Source organism: Corythoichthys intestinalis, chromosome 1 (genome assembly GCF_030265065.1).
Source record: "Corythoichthys intestinalis isolate RoL2023-P3 chromosome 1, ASM3026506v1, whole genome shotgun sequence".
Lineage (NCBI taxonomy): Eukaryota > Metazoa > Chordata > Actinopteri > Syngnathiformes > Syngnathidae > Corythoichthys > Corythoichthys intestinalis.
Genome location: NC_080395.1, coordinates 12,418,348 through 12,438,034, shown reverse-complemented (window position 1 = coordinate 12,438,034; position 19,687 = coordinate 12,418,348). Strand labels below are relative to the sequence as shown.

Here is a 19,687-nt window from a genome sequence, read left to right as displayed (position 1 = left end):
CAATAAAGAACGAAATGATATTTCACTGGAGAAAAGCCTTTTGCATGCTCACTTTGTGGTAAACGATTCGCTCAGAAAGGAAATTTAGTAATGCACACAAGAAGCCACACTAAGTAAAACGGTGGCGTTACCCCCCCCCCCCCCCCCTATAATTTTTTTGGCTACCCCCACTTGCCACCAGCATTATTAGAGGTGTGCAAAATTTCCTATTCTTAGATTATTCGTGATTCAGCCGTGCAAGATTCGAGAATGATTCACAAACATCCAAATTCTGATTATGGAAATATGTCAAGTAAAGCGGAACTAAAACACAGTCATCGCGGTCTTCAGGGGGTACACGGGTAATGACAAAGCTCAACTCACGGCTCCAGTTCACCTCATGTCGCTAGATAAAAAAACAATAATACCTGACTGCTGCCGACAGCCGCTACAAACTACGTCCACATCATGCTACGGTAGGTAATAGAGATCATATGTATTTAGAACTATATGCAAAATGACAGACTCAACGGTGTTAGCAGCACATGTATTGAAAACTAAATGTGAAATGACAGACTTGCCGGTGTTAGTGACCAGCCGCCATCTTAAAGCAGGAGACTTCTCGAGAAGGCTCTGTTGTAGCGAACCTAATTAACTTTTTATCTAAAATACTCCTAAATCGGCAAAATCTTTAAAACAGTTTTAAAACTTTCACATGTCTAAAGTAGACAGAAGGGAAATTATGGAATAACGGGAGCAATTTTAACAACTTTAACGGTTCATTCACAACATTAAATTAATTGAATGTAGTTTAAAGCTGCTGATACAAAATGGGGACTTGAGTATTTTATTTACTGTTTTGAACTGTTAACTTGATACTGAAGTAGTCGTTTATTTAAGCCTGAGAGGCTTTTTGTACAATTTTTGTAACTAATGTACGAAACATTGAAAGCAGCTAATAGCTTGGGGGGGGGGGGGGGGGGGTTGTGGGTGTCATCAATAATCGATTTATAATCGAATCATTGCCTCTGAATTGTAATCGAATCGTTAGGTGCCCAAGGATTCCCACCTCTATCAGTTATGCATTTCATCCCAAATGCACAGCCAGGCAAGCCGCTGCGCCTCACCTTCACAGTAGTCCCCCCGCTGCTGTTGCGCGTTCCGTCAGCAACGGTTTAGTGCGTGCGACAAGGTAGAACAATTCGATGGGCAGCTTATTTCTGTGAACGCCACAAAAATAAAGAGAGAAGACGGAGAAGACTACAAGTAAGTACATAAGTCAGAATACCTTTGTAAAAGAAAGGGGAAGTATGCGCCATTGTAACATGCTTTTTAAAGAGCATACCACAGGAGAAAAAAAGTCTTAAATAGCATTATAATGTGAATTAGAATCATATTATAAGATGATTCGACTATATCCAACAATTTAGCAAAGCGCAGATGACGAGAAATTTAGTCTTTTAATCTGCCGGTTAGCCACACCTACCATTATAGGGCTCTAGCGTCCCCAACAGTTGGATGACGTCAGCGGGAGACTGGGCTCATCGGTTTTACTATTCAGCCCATTGAGGGGGAATAATTCAGAACGAGGAAAACGCGACGAAGAGAGTCGCAAAATGTCATTGTTTCAGTCGCCAATATTTTTACAGGATATTCTTTTTTTCCAAGTATTTTTCCCCAATAGGTAAATAAATGGCTTGAGAAGGACCAGTCAGCCCGTCGAGGGGGACCTATTCACAACGAGGAAAACGTGACGAAGAGAGCTGCAAAATGTCATTGTTTCTGTCTCTTTACTTCAATATTTTTACAGGATATTCTTTTTATCCAAGTATTTTCCCCAATTGCTAACCTAAATCGGACATATGTCATTTCCCTTCCCCGGCTTCAGAGAATGTAAACAAACCAAGAGGCGTGACAGCTAGCCGACATGCTAACCCAAACCAAGTGATGTTTCAAAGTCTTCGAAGCGGAAAATCACACATAACCAGCCCAGGTTATTTGACATGACGTTTGGGTTGTCGATTGTCTTTGCGGATCGGCAAACCGCCTGGCCTAGCCAGTCTCCAGATCTCAACCCCATAGAAAATCTGTGGAGGGAGTTGAAAGTCCGTGTTGCCCAACGACAGCCCGACGATTTTATTTTTCATATATATGATAATAAAACAACATGTTCTCAAATATCAAGGTTCATTCAAAATGGTTGGAAACCTTTTATTTATTTTTGGGAGAGAAAAAAATTATAGACGACGATACATCGCAGGAAAGCTTAAAATCTATATTTTCTGGGGGAATAAACATTTTTAAACAGGAGGGCATTTTTGACACCTTAAAAGTGAGTAACTTAAAGAAAATTTCAAAGGTCTCAAATTTGCATTTTTCACTCACCTGACTTCAGGTGAGTGAAAAATGCAAATTTTTGAGACCTTCAAAATTTTCTTCAAGTTACTCATATTAAAAAAAAAAATTAAAAAAAAAAGGTTTTGGACACCCATCCTGGTACATAATAATGAACACTTCAAGACGATCCCCCTTTGTCTACTCAAGTCGTTGATAATCAAAATGCATGCACTAAGACATGTTGGTCTATGTACAATAAAAAAGGAAATTTGTGTGTGAGTAAATGTAATTTAATTTAGCCCTGTGTTTTATTTTGTTAAAAAAAATAAAAAATAAAAATAAAAAAAACATGGCTAAACGGGGAGTTAGCTGTATAATCAAAGATAATTTTACTACATATAGTTTTTGATTTGGCTTGATATTAATCTGTGCAAAGAAAAAAATCATTTCCGGGGAATTTTAGGTGTCAGATTCCAATACCATAATCTTTTAATTTTTGCTGTGGGCTTTTAAAATATTTCTTCAACTATGACTAAAAAATGTGAATGCAGGATACTGAGAATAAAATGCTCCATATACAAAAAGGGAACAAATAAATGTGAGTCCATAACACTCTCTATTTATTGTATTTAGCCTTGAGGCCTAGGACCTAGGCTTTATGATTTAAGCATCCACTGTATCTAATACATCGATATCCTCCCATAATAAGCAAGCCAAACGGCAACAAGGGTCGAAAAGACAATGGACAGCACGCTAGTCAGTTATCCTGCTGTGTCCATAATTCTCGTGTAATTCTCTCGTCTCAAGTAAAGTACTCGGTGGTGTGTCTGCAGTTTGCCAGCACACACATACGCACCAAAAAAAAAAAAAGCTCAGTCAAAAGGAACACTTTAGGCATGTAGGGGCAAAGGGGCAGGTGCTGAAGCACCCTCCGACCCACTCTCTGCACGTGCCTGGTCCTCCATGCCCATGCCGCCACGTCATGACATTTACAAATCTAAACTTTGGACAAGTTCGTCAAAACAACCATGTCATTTCAAACGCGTAACTGCAAGGATGATCCGCAAGTTGTTTTTTTTTCTTTTTAATTTTTTTAGCTCTTCGTCAATACTGTATTCCCAAACTCAGAAGGACACAGCGGGCACAACAGCGCCACGAAACAAATGAATGAAATAAAATCGGTTGCTCAGTGTCTGTAAATGGGGGTCTCCAGGGTAAAACGGACAAGTTAATAATAGTCCAAGGGCATAATGTGCCATGAAACTGCTATGGCAGCATATATTGCTCTATCAAACACAAAAGTTCTTTTGGCTTAAAATACTGAAGTTCATTGAAAAGAGGGGTGCAAGAACAACCCCATGAAAAGTGAATGAATGAATGAATGAAATATTTATTGTCATCATCATCGGTATCATTGACAATCATTGACAATTACAAAATATTTGCCCGAAGGAACCGAAGAAGGAGACAAAGGCAGACGGGAGGAAGCATATGCTTATCAGTTTCCCGTCCCCCATACAACTAAAGACGCACATTCGGACATGGTACATACATCAGATGGCCACAAACTGTACAATAACACAATCAACAATCTGGGTTTTCAATTAAAATCATTTCGTTCTTTGTCATTTCATATCATTATGTAATCATTATGTATTTCGGTGTGTTTGCGCTTATGTATTTCTAAATTTGTCTTCAGAGAAAATCTTGTATCGTACAGTGTGCAGGCAAAAGGCTTTCCTCCAGTGTTTGTTCTTGTGTAAATGTTTAAATTTGCCTTCGTGGAGTATTTTTTTTATCAGTTCAGTTTAAGTTCAGTGTCCCCTAAGGAGGGGGAAACTTATCTGTATGCTTACCTGCTTTAAGACAACACAACAATAACTCATACACATCAATAACACACAGACAACACTTTAAAAATGCTATAGACAGCTACGCATTCAAAGTGCAAAAATTGTGAAAATTTAGCAACCTAATCGCCAGGGGTTAATTTGTGCCGGACCCTGCCTGAACAAGATCCGGCACCTCTTCGTTTTGGCCTCCCTGTGTTCCGGGACTTATTTGGGCAGACCCGGCACCTTTTGTGTATAGAAAATAATCATAATATATAATTTTTTAAATTTTTTTTAAATGTATAAAATAAAATAATAATATGCATAAATTTATTTACAGAACAAATCCCAAGAGTTCCATGTTGTTTATGAAAATTTAACGTCATTTGAAAGAGCCGCCGGTGATTTGTTGAAAAGCTGAAGCAACAAATCACGCCCCTGACATTAAAAAAAAAAAAAAACTTGGAAATTGTGGTATCTGGGGAGCAAGGAGCCAGGATCAAACGGTATTTCAATATGCCAAATAGACCATTGTATTTACTGTCTTTTTTTTAAAGAAGGAAGATGGTTCAAAACGAGTCAGAAAAGCAACAACCGGCGATGAGGGCAGCTGCAGCAATCATGATAACGGGTAGGACCGGGTGCAGCAAGAGGCTAGCGCCGCAGCAGATGGCCAGGTTCACGGACAGCCAGCCAAGCCGGGGCAGGAGGCTGCTACCATGGCAGCAGCTGGTTTGGTTCAGCGCCACCCGGAGTGGGGGCCAGCTAAAGCGCCAGTAGATGAACCACCAACAGCCAGAGCAACAGGCCAGCACCCTTATGGGAAATTCGGGTTTGAGCTGCACATTTTGTAAGGCGGTGGGAACTTTGGAGCTAGAGAAGACGGGGGGATGAAACTCGCAATAGAATGGGTTTGTGTTATTTATTGTTATCTCAGATTTTTTTCCTAATGTTTTAGACCTGTTGAGAAACGAATTGCTGACTGTGTACTGTAAGTCCTACCTGTGGTTATGTGGGCAATTGCCCGTGCTGTCCATTGTATACCCTAAATGATTATAAATTGTTTTTATAACATTTATACCATGGATATTATCTGAAATTGAGGCTTGTAAGTCCCACAGCATGGCAAGTGGGCATTTGCTTGTTGTTTTCAGCACCATTTTCTGCGTATGTTCCAGGACCTGTGCCTGTCTCGTCATCCCTTGAGCTGTCATATGTACTTTGCGTTCCGGCACCTTATGATTTACAAATTAAGCACTGCTAATCGCACTTGGTAAGAAGGCGTTCTTTGTCCTGTTGGACTTACAACAAGGGACTCTGAATCGCCCGCCTGAAGGGAGGACTTCAAAAGAACAATGATGCGGCTGATTTACACAATCCAGTACGTCATTTGCCTTCTTCATAACCTGCCTCTCACAAATATCTGTTAAGGAGACCTGTGGACAGCCTATTATCTTAGCAGCCACCTTAACAATATGGTTGATATTATTTTTCTCCTTCAGGCTGATACCTCCATACCAGGCGATAAAAGCAAAAGAACAGATTCAATAAAAGATTTATAAAACAAGGACAAGATAACCTTATCAACATTAAAAGAGTTAAGCTTCCTTAGGAAGTACAGTGGTTGTTGACCTTTTTTGCAGATAGTCTCTGTATTTGCATCAAATTTGAGTTTGTCAATCACAGTACCCAAGTATCTATACTGTTCTATCACCTCTATACTGCTACCTTTTATACAAGTGGGGAGAGGAGGAGCAGGTTGTTTCTTCCTAAAATCTATACACATATCCTTAGTTTTAGAAGTGTTGCGTTGGAGAAAAGATCTGTCACACCAACAAACAAACTCATCGAGCACAAGCCCTTGCTGGGATTCATGTTTCTGTAGTAAACTGACAATGACTGTGTCATCAGCATAGTTCAGGATGTGTCTATTCTATACTGAATCCTACAATGGAGTATTTTTTTTTTATTAAAAAGTGTGCAGGCATAGAGCTTCTCGTCAGTGTGTGTGCTTGTGTGTTTGTTTAAACTACCCTTCTCGGTGAATCTTTTACCAGAAAGTGCGCAGGCAAAAGGCTCATCTCCAGTGTGGTTTCTTTTGAGTTTGTTTAAATCTCTCTTCCTGATGTATCTTTTACCACAAAATGTGCAGGCAGTTCAGTCCAGTGTGGTTTCTTGTATGCAATACTGATTGTCCCTCTTGAGTGAATCGTTTAATACAGCACGTGCACACAAAAGACTTCTCTTTACTGTGTGTGCTTGTTTAAAGCTCCCTTTTCGGTGAATCTTTTACCTTAAAGTGTGCTGGCAAAAGGCTTTTCTTCAGTGTGTTTTCTTGTGTGAATGTTCAAATTTATCTTCGTGGTGTATTTTTGATCACAAAGTGTGCAGGCATAAGGCTTCTCTCCAGTGTGTGTTAAATTGTGTTTGTTTAAATCTCCCTTCCTGATGAATCTTCTATCACAAAGTGTGCAGGCAAAAGGCTTATCTCCAGTGTGGTTTCTTTTGTGTCTGTTTAAATCTCCCTTCCTGATGTATTTTTTATCACAAAGTGTGCAGGCAAAAGGCTTCTCTCCAGTGTGGATTCTTGTGTGCATGACTAATTCTCCCTTCTGAGTGAATCCTTTACCACAACATGTGCAGGCAAAAGGCTTCTCTCCAGTGTGTGTTCTTGTGTGATTGTTTAAATCTCCCTTCCTAAAGAATCTTTTACCACAAAGTGTGCAGGCAAAATGTTTATCTCCAGTGTGTGTTCTTGTGTGCAATACTAATTGTCCCTTCTGAGTGAATCTTTTACCACAAGATGTGCAGGCAAAAGGCTTCTCTCCAGTGTGTGTTCTCGTGTGGATGTTTAAATCGCCCTTCCTAAAGAACCTTTTACCACAAAGTGTGCAGGCAAAAGGCTGATCTCCGGTGTGTTTTCTTGTGTGTTTGTTTAAATCTCCCTTCCTGATGAATCTTTTACCACAAAGTGTGCAGGCAAAAGGCTTCTTTCCAGTGTGTATGCTTGTGTGGTTGTTAAAATCTCCCTTCCTGATGAATCTTTTCCCACAACGTGTGCAGGCAAAAGGCTTCTCACCAGTGTGTTTTCTTGTGTGCACTATTATTTCTCCCTTCTGAGAGAATCGTTTACCACAAATGGTGCAGGAAAAAGGCTTCTCTCCAGTGTGTGTACGCATGTGTGCCTTTAAAAGGCACTTAAAAGGAAATGTTTTATCACAAAGTGAGCAGGGAAAAAGTTTCCCAACTGCACCTTCTTTTGAGTCTCTTTTCAATGGTGACTTGTGTAAAGATTTTGAAGCATTTTGGACAAAGTCATCCTCCTCCTCATCAGTATTAAAGTCAGAAGAATGCGACGTTATGTCATCGTTGTCCGAAAGTGGAGCTAAGAGGCCGTCCGGTTGTGATTGTCCCTCTCCTTTTGTTGTCAGGTGCTGACATGAGCTGTCACTCGAAGGTTTCGCTTCTCCGCTGTCATCGCTTAGACCTTCGTCTTCTTCGCTCTTTACACTGACACCCATTGGAAACTTGAGGATTTCAACCTCCTGTTTTTCTTCTTTAATGTCAGGGGTCTCTGGCTCCGCCTCCTGTTTGATCCACGGCATGTCGGACTCCTCCTTTTTAATGTGGAGGGGATCATGCTTCTCAGGGTGAAGATCTTCTACAGTGACGTCTGCGGGACTCTGGATGGGGAAAAAAAAATCGTGATTTGCTGACATCGGAAATACAGAGAGAAATACAGGTAGTCCCCGGGTTACGACGTACCAGACTGATGCGATTTCAACTTTATGACGCTGGAGTCTCCAGTCTTTTTTTTATGATGTTGACTTTTGTTTCGTGATGCATGCTTTTATTTTGGTGTAGGAAACGTAGGGCAGGTAGTACTTCCGCACGCAAGTCAGAGCGCATTTAACGGGGAAAAAGTTATTTTCTTAGATGAGCGCAATGTTTTCGTCTATAATTTTTTTCTCTCCCGAAAATAAATAACAGGTTTCCAACCATTTTGAATGAAACTTGATAGACGAGCACATATTGTTGTTTTATTATCATATATATGAAAAATAAAATCGTCGGGTTGTCGCTGGGGAACACGGACTTTCAACTCCCTCCACAGATTTTCTATGGGGTTGAGATCTGGAGACTGGCTAGGCCACTCCAGGACCTTGAAATGCTTCTTACGAAGCCACTCCTTTGTTGCCCTGGCTGTGTGTTTGGGATCATTGTCATGCTGAAAGACCCAGCCACGTCTCATCTTCAATGCCCTTGCTGATGGAAGGAGATTTTCATTACAAATCTCTCGATACATGGCCCCATTCATTCTTTCCTTTACACAAATCAGTCGCCCTGGTCCCTTTGCAGAAAAACAGCACCAAAGCATGATGTTTCCACCCCCATGCTTCACAGTGGGTATGGTGTTCTTCGGATGCAATTCAGTATTCTTTGTCCTCCAAACACAAGAACCTGTGTTTCTACCAAAAAGTTCTATTTTGGTTTCATCTGACCATAACACATTCTCCCAGTCCTCTTCTGGATCATCCAAATGCTCTCTAGCGAACCGCAAACAGGCCTGGACGTGTACTTTCTTCAGCAGGGGGACACGTCTGGCAGTGCAGGATTTGAGTCCCTGGCCGCACATTGTGTTACTGATAGTAGCCTTTGTTACTGTGGTCCTAGCTCTCTGTAGGTCATTCACTAGGTCCCCCCGTGTGGTTCTGGGATTTTTGCTCACCGTTCTTGTTATCATTTTGACGCCACAGGGTGAGATCTTGCATGGAGCCCCAGATCGAGGGAGATTATCAGTGGTCTTGTATGTCTTACATTTTCTAATAAATGCTCCCACAGTTGATTTCTTTAAACCAAGCGTTTTACCTATTGCAGATTCAGTCTTTCCAGCATGGTGCAGGTCTACAATTTTGTCTCTGGTGTCCTTCAACAGCTCTTTGGTCTTGGCCATAGTGGAGTTTGGAGTGTGACTGACTGAAGTTGTGGACAGGTGTCTTTTATACTGATAATGAGTTAAATCACGTGCCATTAATTCAGGTAACGAGTGGAGCCTCCTTAGACCTTGTTAGAAGTTAGACCTCTTTGACAGCCAGAAATCTTGCTTGTTCGTAGGTGACCAAATACTTATTTTCCACTCTAATTTGGAAATTAATTCTTTAAAAATCAAACAATGTGATTTTCTTTTTTCCCCCCCACATTCTGTCTCTCATGGTTGAGGTTTACCCATTTGGCAATTACAGGCCTCTCTAATCTTTTCAAGTAGGAGAACTTGCACAATTGGTGGTTGACTAAATACTTATTTGCCCCACTGTATGCCCAACACCGTCTATGCTATGATTGGCTGCGCAGTGTAAGTAAAGTGAATTGTATGGTATCTTTGGCTAGACACTTGTTGTTCATTGAGTTACCTTGCAAAATGATTTGGCACCAGGGACATCATTTTCGGACAGAATTGGTAGGCTTAGCTCAGTAAACATCTCGTTCGTACACTATTTACATGCATTTCGCATGGGGGACAAACACGAGCTTGACCCCCCTAGCAACAGTTGCTCACATCATTAATTTTAATGAGCAAAAGTGACGTGTTGCGTGCGGTACACTATCCCGTCTGAAGTGGGAGTGGAATGAACGACTGTCCATCCGCTACCACTCCTTCCAGTTCAAATGGCTTGGATGGCTACTGGTGATACTCATTTAAATTCACAGCAGAAGGATGAAAATAACTTGTTTTCCTGTTCATTATTTGTTTTGTAGAATACCCGAGAATGATTTCCTGACCGATATTTGTTGCATCGCCATATCGTGAGATCATCGTTATCGTAAGCCTCGTATCGCAAGTCAGCTATGGGATGTTTGCCTTACAGTCACAATCATTGATAACAGTCAGATCAAAACAAGTATGATATTGCATAAAAAGCATCATTATGTCATAATCTTACCCTCATTTTCTTTCGTTTTTCAGTTGCTCGTCGTAGCCTGGATTTCCTCTCCTAACAATCATCCACGTCTGGATTCTTTTGGGCTTCAGTCAGTTGTATTTTGTCCCATCTTTAAGACAAGTCGAGAAGCGTCTTATTCAGTAATCACTCTCATGTTAAACGATCGACTTTCCTTAAAACAAACTTTACAAATCAGAAGTGGCGTGAAGCCAAAGCAATCGGAATGCATTAACGTGTCAACGCTAGCGAGCTAAACTAAACTAAACAAAGTTAAGTAAGCCTGCGAAACTTCAACATAAAGTCAAACGATAGAGATGGGACGCTCAAGCCTTCCTGCTCGAATTCGAATCGAGCAAATGAAGTAGAGTAGAGCTGTCCCGACTAGTCGACATTGTCGACGTCATCGATGACGTAAATCCGTCGACGAGCACAACATCCCGTTGACGCTTGGTATGCAAGCGGGGAAATTGGCACAAAGCCAAAAAAAGCGCACCAGAGAGTCCAAAACATTGACTTATTTTTAAAGAAAGAAAGGAGGGTACATTGTTGTGTCCTGTCTCTTCAATGCCAAGCTTGGCTGCATGTCGGCCGTGAATGATAACGACAGGAGATTGTAAGTCCATCTAACTAACTAATGACATGTTTATTGAAGTTGCTAAGCCTGTCGCGATATGCAATGATTCCATTTATCGCGTGGTAAATAAAAATGAGGGCGGTCATTTTCACGGCTGCGTTCTATCGCTGCGCGCGCGTGCGTGCATACATTTGTGCGTGCGTGCTGATGGCATATGAAACTTCAGTTCTTTTCTGTCATCAACACGCTGTAGAATTAAAGTTCAGACATACAAAATAAGAAAACACATCTATATTAAACACTATATACGTTAGCATTGCTACATTGAAGTGAATGGGAAAAAAGACGACCTACTTTAGCCGGCTATAAAACAGGCAGCCTTGTCCAAAATTTGAAGTTAAAAGGTGACACTTCAAACATGAAAAATCGCTGGTTAACAGCATTTGCAAAAGGACAAAAAAATCTATTACTGACACCACATGCAATGACAAAAAGTGATTTTTTTGTGGACTGTAAAGCATAAATTAGCGGTTTAGCGAGCGTACTTCCGGTGAACATTTCAAAATAAAAGCATGTCATGTTCGTCATATAAATAACGATTTCTGGAGTTAATCCCACATACTTCAGATTCTACACTAAGAATGCCTTTAAAATGACACCCTTTATGAAAAATCTGGCAATGAATAATTATTATAATACTATTATATACTACTACTACTACAGTATACTATAATATTAATGCAAGGTATTTTTTTAAGAATTGTTTTGAATCATGTTGGAAAGGTGAAGTCAGTGTTCTGAATCTATTTACATTCCATTCTTTTGCACAAGTTAATTCTATCCGCATTTGAACTCATTGTTAGTGATTTATTATTGTTATTTATCTGTTTATTTGTACTTTAATGAAGAATTTAAGTGTTCCAAAATGTTTTTGTGAATTGATAAGTGTCAACAAAAATTTCATTGCTAAATTAGTAATTTTTTTGTGAATTGATAAGCGTCTCAAAAATTTAATTGCTAAATTAGTAAAAAAAAAAAAAATTTTTTGTGAATTGATAAGCGTCTCAAAAATTTAATTGCTAAATTAGTAAAAAAAAAAAAAATTAAAAATAAATAAATGAATAATTTTTAAAAAATTAAAAGATTAGTCGACTAATCGTAAAAATAGTCGGCTGATTAATCGGGAGAAAATTAGTCGTTTGGGACAGCCCTAAAGTAGAGGCGTGTCAAAGCAGTGTTCCGAAAACGGCGTCGAGCAAGCCAAAAATCACGTGATCACTGCTGACGAGGCCTCGAACGTCACAGAAGTGTCAGCGAGTCACACCGTTTCCACAGGGAAATGAAAACCCGATGGGAGACGCCCGCTCAATCGGTGGGAACGCAATAAAAAGTGACAGAATAACGCAGTTATTCGGCGGTTTTTTGAGAGGAGGAATTTTCACGAGTGCTACAAACATTTGCTCTTTTTCAAATCAGGAGTGAGAATATCATTATCACTTCAATTGTATTAAATTCATTCACATTGTTATGCACTAGATAGTGGCATACGTTTATTTAGAATAGATACAAATACAAACATACGACACAACCCCCCCCACCCCACCCCCGAAATTATACTTAATTAAAAAATAACATATTTCCAAAACCTTTCCTTTTATTCACCTCAATTATTTCCATCTTATGATTTTGGAAATCCTTATACTATGCAATAAATAATATACCTGTTCCCAAGCACAGTGCTTATTGTACAGTAATATTTACAAAAAACTAACAATACAGAGTTCATACCCGTCAACCCGAGGCCGTTGGCAATCTTACAAATACAGGTATACGACTTGAAAGGTATGAGAGTTACTCCCAGACATCTAGGACGAGCCACTTACAAGACTAGCACTGTCGTGTATTACAAATACTGCTTTGAACACATCTTCACAGACAAAGCAATGACACCGGCTTAAAAAGCTCAACTTTAATTGTGTAAATCACACCTAATGACGACACGATCCCACGGTTGAAAGAGATAAACGACATCCACTTAATTGTATTGTAGATATGTAATGTTGAGGCAATTTGAGAACTTCAGTTTTAAAAAGAAACGTGCACTGTTTATTTAGTAGATGGAGCTCTTCACGTATGTCGAACGCCTCGAAACAGTGATTCAATGGCGTACCGCACGCATGCTATTTTTAGACCGTGACGTCGCATCGTAAAGCGGAAGTAAAGCCGAAGTGGGACATTACAGACCCGCCCTCGCATAGAAACAACGTAATTTGTGCTACTTTTCTCCAGTAATCTTTCAAAAACGAACATGCAGCTCACACATTGCTTTTTTGGAACTTGTAGAAACGACTCTAGACATTACGACACATGAAGGATGTTTTCTTCATACGTTTCCCGAAACTAAAAACTCGGAGGAGAAAATATGAAGACTGAATCAACTTGCGCGGACTTTTAACGCCAGCTCGGCAGTTAACATTTATGCAGTAAACATTTTGTTGGGTTGGCATTGTCTTTCAGAGGACAGAGGTAAGCCATTTTGATATTTTTAACTTATTTTTTGGCGTGACGTGCCGGGTGCTGCTTCTGACAATAAATGACCTGAAAAGAATTCAAATGGTATCTGACTGCCACTGTTACATTTTCTGTTGTAAAAAACAATAACTTTAGTAAGAGGGAAGTGTAAATAAGTTAGCCACCTTAGTTAGTCACCTGACCACTAGAAGAGATGCAGGCTACCGACATCAAGACAAGTAAGCTCCTTACATTGCACCCTAAGTCCAGCATCCTGAGGCTCTATACAAAGCGGAAAGAGGGAGGCCGAGGACTAGTGAGCATCAGAGCCACGATCCAGGAGGAAACTACATCCCTCCAAGAGTACATCATGAAAATGGCCCCCAGTGATGACCTGCTCGGTGAATGCCTCAGGCAACAGAAGCCCAATAAGGAGGAGGACCCTGCGGAGCTATCATGGATGGACAAGCCCCTGCGTGGTGTGTACCACCGACACATTGAGGAGGTAGCTGACATGGGAAAAACATACCAGTGGCTGGAAAAGGCCGGACTGAAAGACAACACGGAGGCACTGCTCATGGGAGCACAAGAACAGGCCCTTAACACAAGAGCAATAGAGGCTGGGGTCTATCACACCAGACAGGACCCCAGGTGCAGGCTATGCAAAGAGGCCCCTGAGACAGTCCAGCACATCACAGCAGGGTGTAAGATGCTAGCAGGCAAGGCATACAAGGAACGACATAACCAGGTAGCAGGCATAATGTACAGGAATATCTGTGCCGAGTAAGGACTGGAGACCCCAGAGTCAAGGTGGGCGACACCTCCGAAGTTGGTCGAGAATCCAGAATTCCAGATCCAGACAGACAAACTGGTGATGGCCAACCAGCCTGACATAGTGGTGGTGGATAAACATCAGAAGACAGCAGTAGTGATAGATGTAGCAATCCCGAGCGATAGCAACATCAGGAAAAAAAAAAACATGAAAGGTGGAGAAATATCAAGGGTTGAAGGAAGAGTTGGAGAAAATGTTGGGAGTGAAGGCAAGAGTGGTGCCAGTAGTGATCGGGACACTAGGGGCAGTAACCCCCAAGCTGGGTGCATGGCTCCAACAGATACCAGGAACAACGTCCGACGTCTCCATTCAGAAGAGCGCAATCCTAGGGACGGCTATGATCCTGCGCAGGACCCTCAAGCTCCCAGACCTCTGGTAGAGGACACGAGCTTGAAAGGAGAGACCATACCGCCCGGGCGGGCGAAACGACAATTTTTATATATATATTAAACAACTTTACTAAGGGGGACGTGTAAATAAATTATAGAAATAAGATTTGTTATCAATGAAAAAATTTAAAGTGTTCGTTGGCTGTCACTGAGTAGCATTTGCGATCGCTACACAAAGCTAACTAAATTACCCCCAAGAATGGTCAGAGACGTAGGACAAGCAGAGGTTATATAAGAAAGACAGGGCTGATGGTAAAGGATAGCTTGTTGGAACAGGAGAATGTCATTGTCAGTCGCGTCGATAAAAAAGCTAAGGCTATGCTTAGGTTGGCTCGTTTTTTTCGTCTTTTTCAGCCTTCGACACTCAAGCCATCTCTTTAACTGAACATTTTCATGTTCTTCCACACCTTTGCCACTGAATTTGACACCAGGCACATCAATTTCGGAGAGAATTGGTAGGTTTAGCTCTGTAAACATCTCCTTCGTACACGATTTCCATTCATTTCCTATTAGGGACAAACGGTGGCAACAGGTAGTAGTGAGCATTGCTACCGATGCAGATTTACACAACGGTAAAAAAAAAAAAAAAAAAAAAAACGTATTGAAACCAAAACAGTGGATAAATCGTTCAACTTACAAGAGTAGAGATGACAGGAACACACTCTCATTCCAGCAGATATATGATCAAAAGAAATGCTTTTCCGACGAACCGCTGCGACCCAAGCCATCCGTCATGCCTTCGCGATCTGATATTTGGTCCTCCATGCAGGAAAACGGTGTAAAATGAGTCCAGTTTTCCTTGCCCGTTTTTGTCGTGGGTGGGAGACGCTGTTACACCCGGTAACTAGAGCAGGGCGGTAAGCCGAAAATTTACCGTTACCAAAATTCTTCATGATGACCGACGTAATTTTGACCATGTCGGTAAATTCGGTAATTTAATAAAACAAGAAAATATAGTCTTTTCATCCCGCTTTGACTCGGTGTTGTTCGGCTATGTTCATTCCCCTTTAAGAAAGCAGACAGTGTGTTTACGTATGGAGTCACGTGGTTTTCAGGAAGCCAAACAAACAGCAGACCGGTAGGCTAACGCTAGCGGCTAACAGCGGCTACAAATAAACGTGATGGAGTCCGAAAGCGGCTCTAACCTTGTCGAAACGGCATAAATTAATGAGTGGACTGGGCACGGACTTCATGTAGCAATTATTATGTCACGTTATTTGGTATCTCTGTGTGATTTCTCTAAAAGCTTTCATGATGGTAAAGCACTCAGCATGAAGTATAATCCAACAGTGAAGCCTATATATAATATGACAGTTTAATGGGCACAGCTATTTTTCTGTATGTGCTTGCTTTATTCTGCCATCATAAAATCTTAAATGTTTCATTGGCATCAGACCAATACAGCTTTAATCTGGTTGTGTCTGTGTGGTGGATGCTTGTATTAAAAAATGTTCTGGGGAAAAAAAAAAAACCTGAAACCTCGACGTAAACACTTGTGTTGAATAATTATGCCACAGCAGCCATCACAAATAAGTTGTCTGAAGTGTACTGTTAAAGTTGCAAGTCATTTGTGTTAGAATGACATGTTTGCACAGTCGTCATATTGATTTTTATAATGTTGTACATTTTTTAAGTCATACAAGCTGTTATAAATGTTCACACTAGAATTCTTATTGTTACAAGATTTTTATTAATACTTAATGTTTAGACTGCATGTGCAATTGTTAAATTGAAAGCTGGTAAATAAATTTAACGAGAAACGGTTAATTTGTATTCCATGCATTGATTCAAATTTTCAAATTGTATAACTGTCCACTTGGGCGAATTTATCGTCATTTATCGTTATCGAGGTAAATCTGCTCAATTTATCGTGATACGTACTTAAGGCCATATCGCCCAGCCCTAACACAACAATACACACCCATAATTTCTTTATAATACACCGAAGGAATTAGCTTAGCACTACCACACGTTACAATCCCCGTTGAGTCTGCCGGTTACTTCAAAAAGATGTACAAGGAAACCATCCTAGATCGCTGCTCGAACCAAAATAACACATAACTTCACTGCACACACACATCTGCAACAAAATGTTCCCACAACAAAAAAAGACAACAAAAGGATGATTAAATGTCAGGGACAGAGACTTAGACAAAACATCGCACGCCCTGAAGATATGCCCTGCAGCACACTTAGATCACTAACCAAGTGCAAATGGAGCTGCTTGAATGGACGCTAAGCTTTGGACAGAATCTTCTCTACAATGCGACCTCATGGCAATCAATGACTTTTGGGAAGCTATACAAGTGAAAAAACGGACAAAGCAAAAAGAAAAAAAACAAAAACGGAAAATGAAAGCTCATGTAATGTGACTATGTAACTCTGCTATGCTAGACTGTGCCTCCCGGGCTGTAGGGGGACGGGTATTGATAAGCATAAGCTTTTCCCCCTTCTTCCTTTGACTGTCATCGGTCTTTTCGGGCAAATCATTCCATATTTTGTGACTGTCAATGATTCTGTTTCTTTGGCCAAACTATCCCACATTTTGTAACTGTCAATGATACCGATGATGATGAAAATAAATATTTCATTCATTCAAGTAAAGGATATTACCAGCATGGAGGCGTGTCCAAACAAAGTGGTTCATTGTTTCGGAAAGCCTCGGTTTTTCCATCCATATCGTTAACGTGTTAACGCTAGCGAGCTAAGCTAAACTAAACTAAGTTAATTGAGCCTGCGAAGCTTCAACATAAAGCCAAATGACTTCCACTATACTTTAAATGGGACTTTTTAGTCCACTAGATTCTTACTTACCCGATTAGAGTGTTTGAAAGGAGTTTGTTTGGTTAGAAGGAAGACGGAAGAACAGCAAGACCCGGAGAGCACACAGAGGTTGCGTCAAGTGAACCGGAAGTAGAAAGGTTCAGGTGCTGAAACTTCAGCAAGATATGTTTAAGCGTATGGGAGTTTCATCACTACTTCACATCACTAGAATCCAAAAATATTCAATAAATATGATCAACATATCCGAATTCTTGTCATCACTGTTAATAACTCAATTTGAAGGCTCAAAATTTAAAGAATTTGTAAATGTATACATTGATATTATCCAATTTACTCTACTCCTTCCGCTGCACATTTTCATCAAAGAACATTACAATGAACTCGCTTCATTTTTAAGCACTGAAGCTTCTCAGGCCCATTTAATTCAGCATTCATTTCTGCGCTAACCATTCGCAAAGGACGGAAGAACAGTGCAAGGAAGAACTATATCGAGGAGAAGAGATGGAACGCCCAGGAGAGGTCACTGTTGGCAAGACACCTACACTCAAAGCAGTTTTTTCACATGACTTTGTTAAATAAAATACATATTATAATTGCCTAAATATATTCATTCATTCATTTTCCATGCCGCTTTTTTCCTCACGAGAGTCGCGGTGGCCTAAATATATATATATTTTATATTCAATGCTATAGATAAATTGATAAAATGAAAAATACAATGTTATTTAAAACGTAATTAAAGAATTGAAAATACAAACGGATATACACATTGGCTATGTCCCCAAGTGACTCTCTCGTCTAAAGTTGATTTTCATAAAGAACAGAGAAGAGCGTTAAAAATATACAGTAGAAGTCAACTTGTGATGAACAAAAATATTTTATTTTTAGAATTACTTGACCTTTTTAAATTTTTTGCGAACCTCCTAAGCAGCGATCATGCTTAAACACACCTGATTTTATTCCCTGTACTACTGCAGTACCTCACAAATTAAGATTATTAATTACGCTATGGTTTTGATTAACAGAAGACATTTAAAATATTAGTGCCTGAGAGGAATAATAGTGTGTTGTTGTTTTTTTGCTGGGGACGGGACATTAATAAGACCAAAGAGATTGGGTTCATTTCTCAAAAATAGCTGGTTCCGACATAAAAATGAAAGAAGTAAAATTTATTTTCAAAGGGAGAAAGTCATTTTTCAAAATGCTTGCTTCATATAAAGGAAATTTAGAGTGGTTGTGCTTTTTTTTGGGGGGGGGGGGGGTTAAAATGTGCATAGGCTGCAAATAAAAAAATTAGGGCTGTCAAACGATTAAAAATTTTAATCGAGTCAATTACAACTTAAAAATTAATTCATCGTAATTAATCGCAATTAATCGCAATTCAAACCATCTATAAAATATGCCATATTTTTCTGTAAATTATATATATATTCTGTAAAATAAATTGTTGGAATGGAAAGATAAGACACAAGATGGATATATACATTCAACATACGGTACATAAGGACTGTAGTGGGCATTTCACTCTACTGTCATTTAAATCTTTCTATGCTGTCCTCACTCCGAAGCGCCTACTTTTTCCAAAGCTAGACAGCTAGTGAACGACGCCTTGATAATTAGACTTCTTCCTTTTTCATCCGATTTATTAATAAAATGGCCTCAAACCATTGTCCTCTTTAGACCGTAGTAAAACTACAAAATAAAAGTACACAAGCATTGCATTAGCAACAACGTTAGCTTAGCACGCAATACAGGTTCACTAAACGTAAACAAAAAGCGTCTCATATAAAAAATATAACATTTCGCTTACTAACATAATATGTACATTCTTTACAACAACCATACTTACGGACAAATCTTGTCCAAGGATCATATAAGCACAACATTATCAGCCCGAGACGTCGTGCATCCATAATGAAGAAAGAAAAGAAGAAAATAATAAACCATGTCGCAAAGCGACCATAAGAGTTCGCTGTTGGACATCACAAAAAGCCTGGCTGTAAACCTTAACCAAAAGGCAGAATACTTTCTGAGCGGGACATGTGCGTTAATTGCGTCAAATATTTTAACGTGATTAATTTAAAAAATTAATTACCGCGCGTTAACGTGATAATCTTGACAGCCCTAAAAAAATATATTTTTAAATGCTGTAGAAAATACATTTTAATTATGAATAAATGCACAAAATGCACATTTGAAATAACATTAACAGTAGAAAACATACAGGAAAACACCTCTCTAAGCAGCTTTCTACTCGAGTTTTACAGGTTAGCAAGTTCACACAGTTTAATGTTATGCTAATTCTGATGCAGGTCGAACATTCAGTAGCAAATTTAGTGGCATGTTCCCCACCTCTACAACATTGACGTCTTTTTACATTACTTACAGTGGCTGCTGCTGGCCCAAAAATAAAATTAAAAAAATAAATAAACAATAAAAAACTAATATCCCTCCTCTTCAAAGGGGGCGGAGGAGGCAGCATATTGACATGTATTTCTGTCGGGATT

At 39.8% G+C, this 19,687-nt stretch overlaps 1 protein-coding gene across 3 annotated transcripts; it reads right to left on the bottom strand.

The window, feature by feature from the left end:
* Positions 1-3,096: 3,096 nt before the first annotated feature.
* LOC130918853 (gastrula zinc finger protein XlCGF57.1-like) lies at positions 3,097-17,299 on the bottom strand. 3 transcript variants are annotated; one of them, XM_057841005.1, is made up of 4 exons: positions 17,211-17,260; positions 15,034-15,142; positions 10,091-10,199; positions 3,097-7,831 (listed from the first exon to the last, which is right to left on the bottom strand). In XM_057841005.1, the coding sequence occupies exons 3-4, from the start codon at positions 10,094-10,096 to the stop codon at positions 6,443-6,445; spliced, it is 1,395 nt and encodes a 464-aa protein (XP_057696988.1). In that variant the 5' UTR covers positions 10,097-10,199; positions 15,034-15,142; positions 17,211-17,260; the 3' UTR covers positions 3,097-6,442. The 3 variants fall into 3 exon arrangements, with proteins under 3 accessions (XP_057696988.1, XP_057696980.1, XP_057696998.1); XM_057840997.1 differs by lacking the exon at positions 15,034-15,142 and having other exon boundaries at positions 17,211-17,299; XM_057841015.1 differs by lacking the exons at positions 15,034-15,142; positions 17,211-17,260 and adding an exon at positions 12,453-12,868.
* Between the last annotated feature and the right edge of the window lie 2,388 nt (positions 17,300-19,687).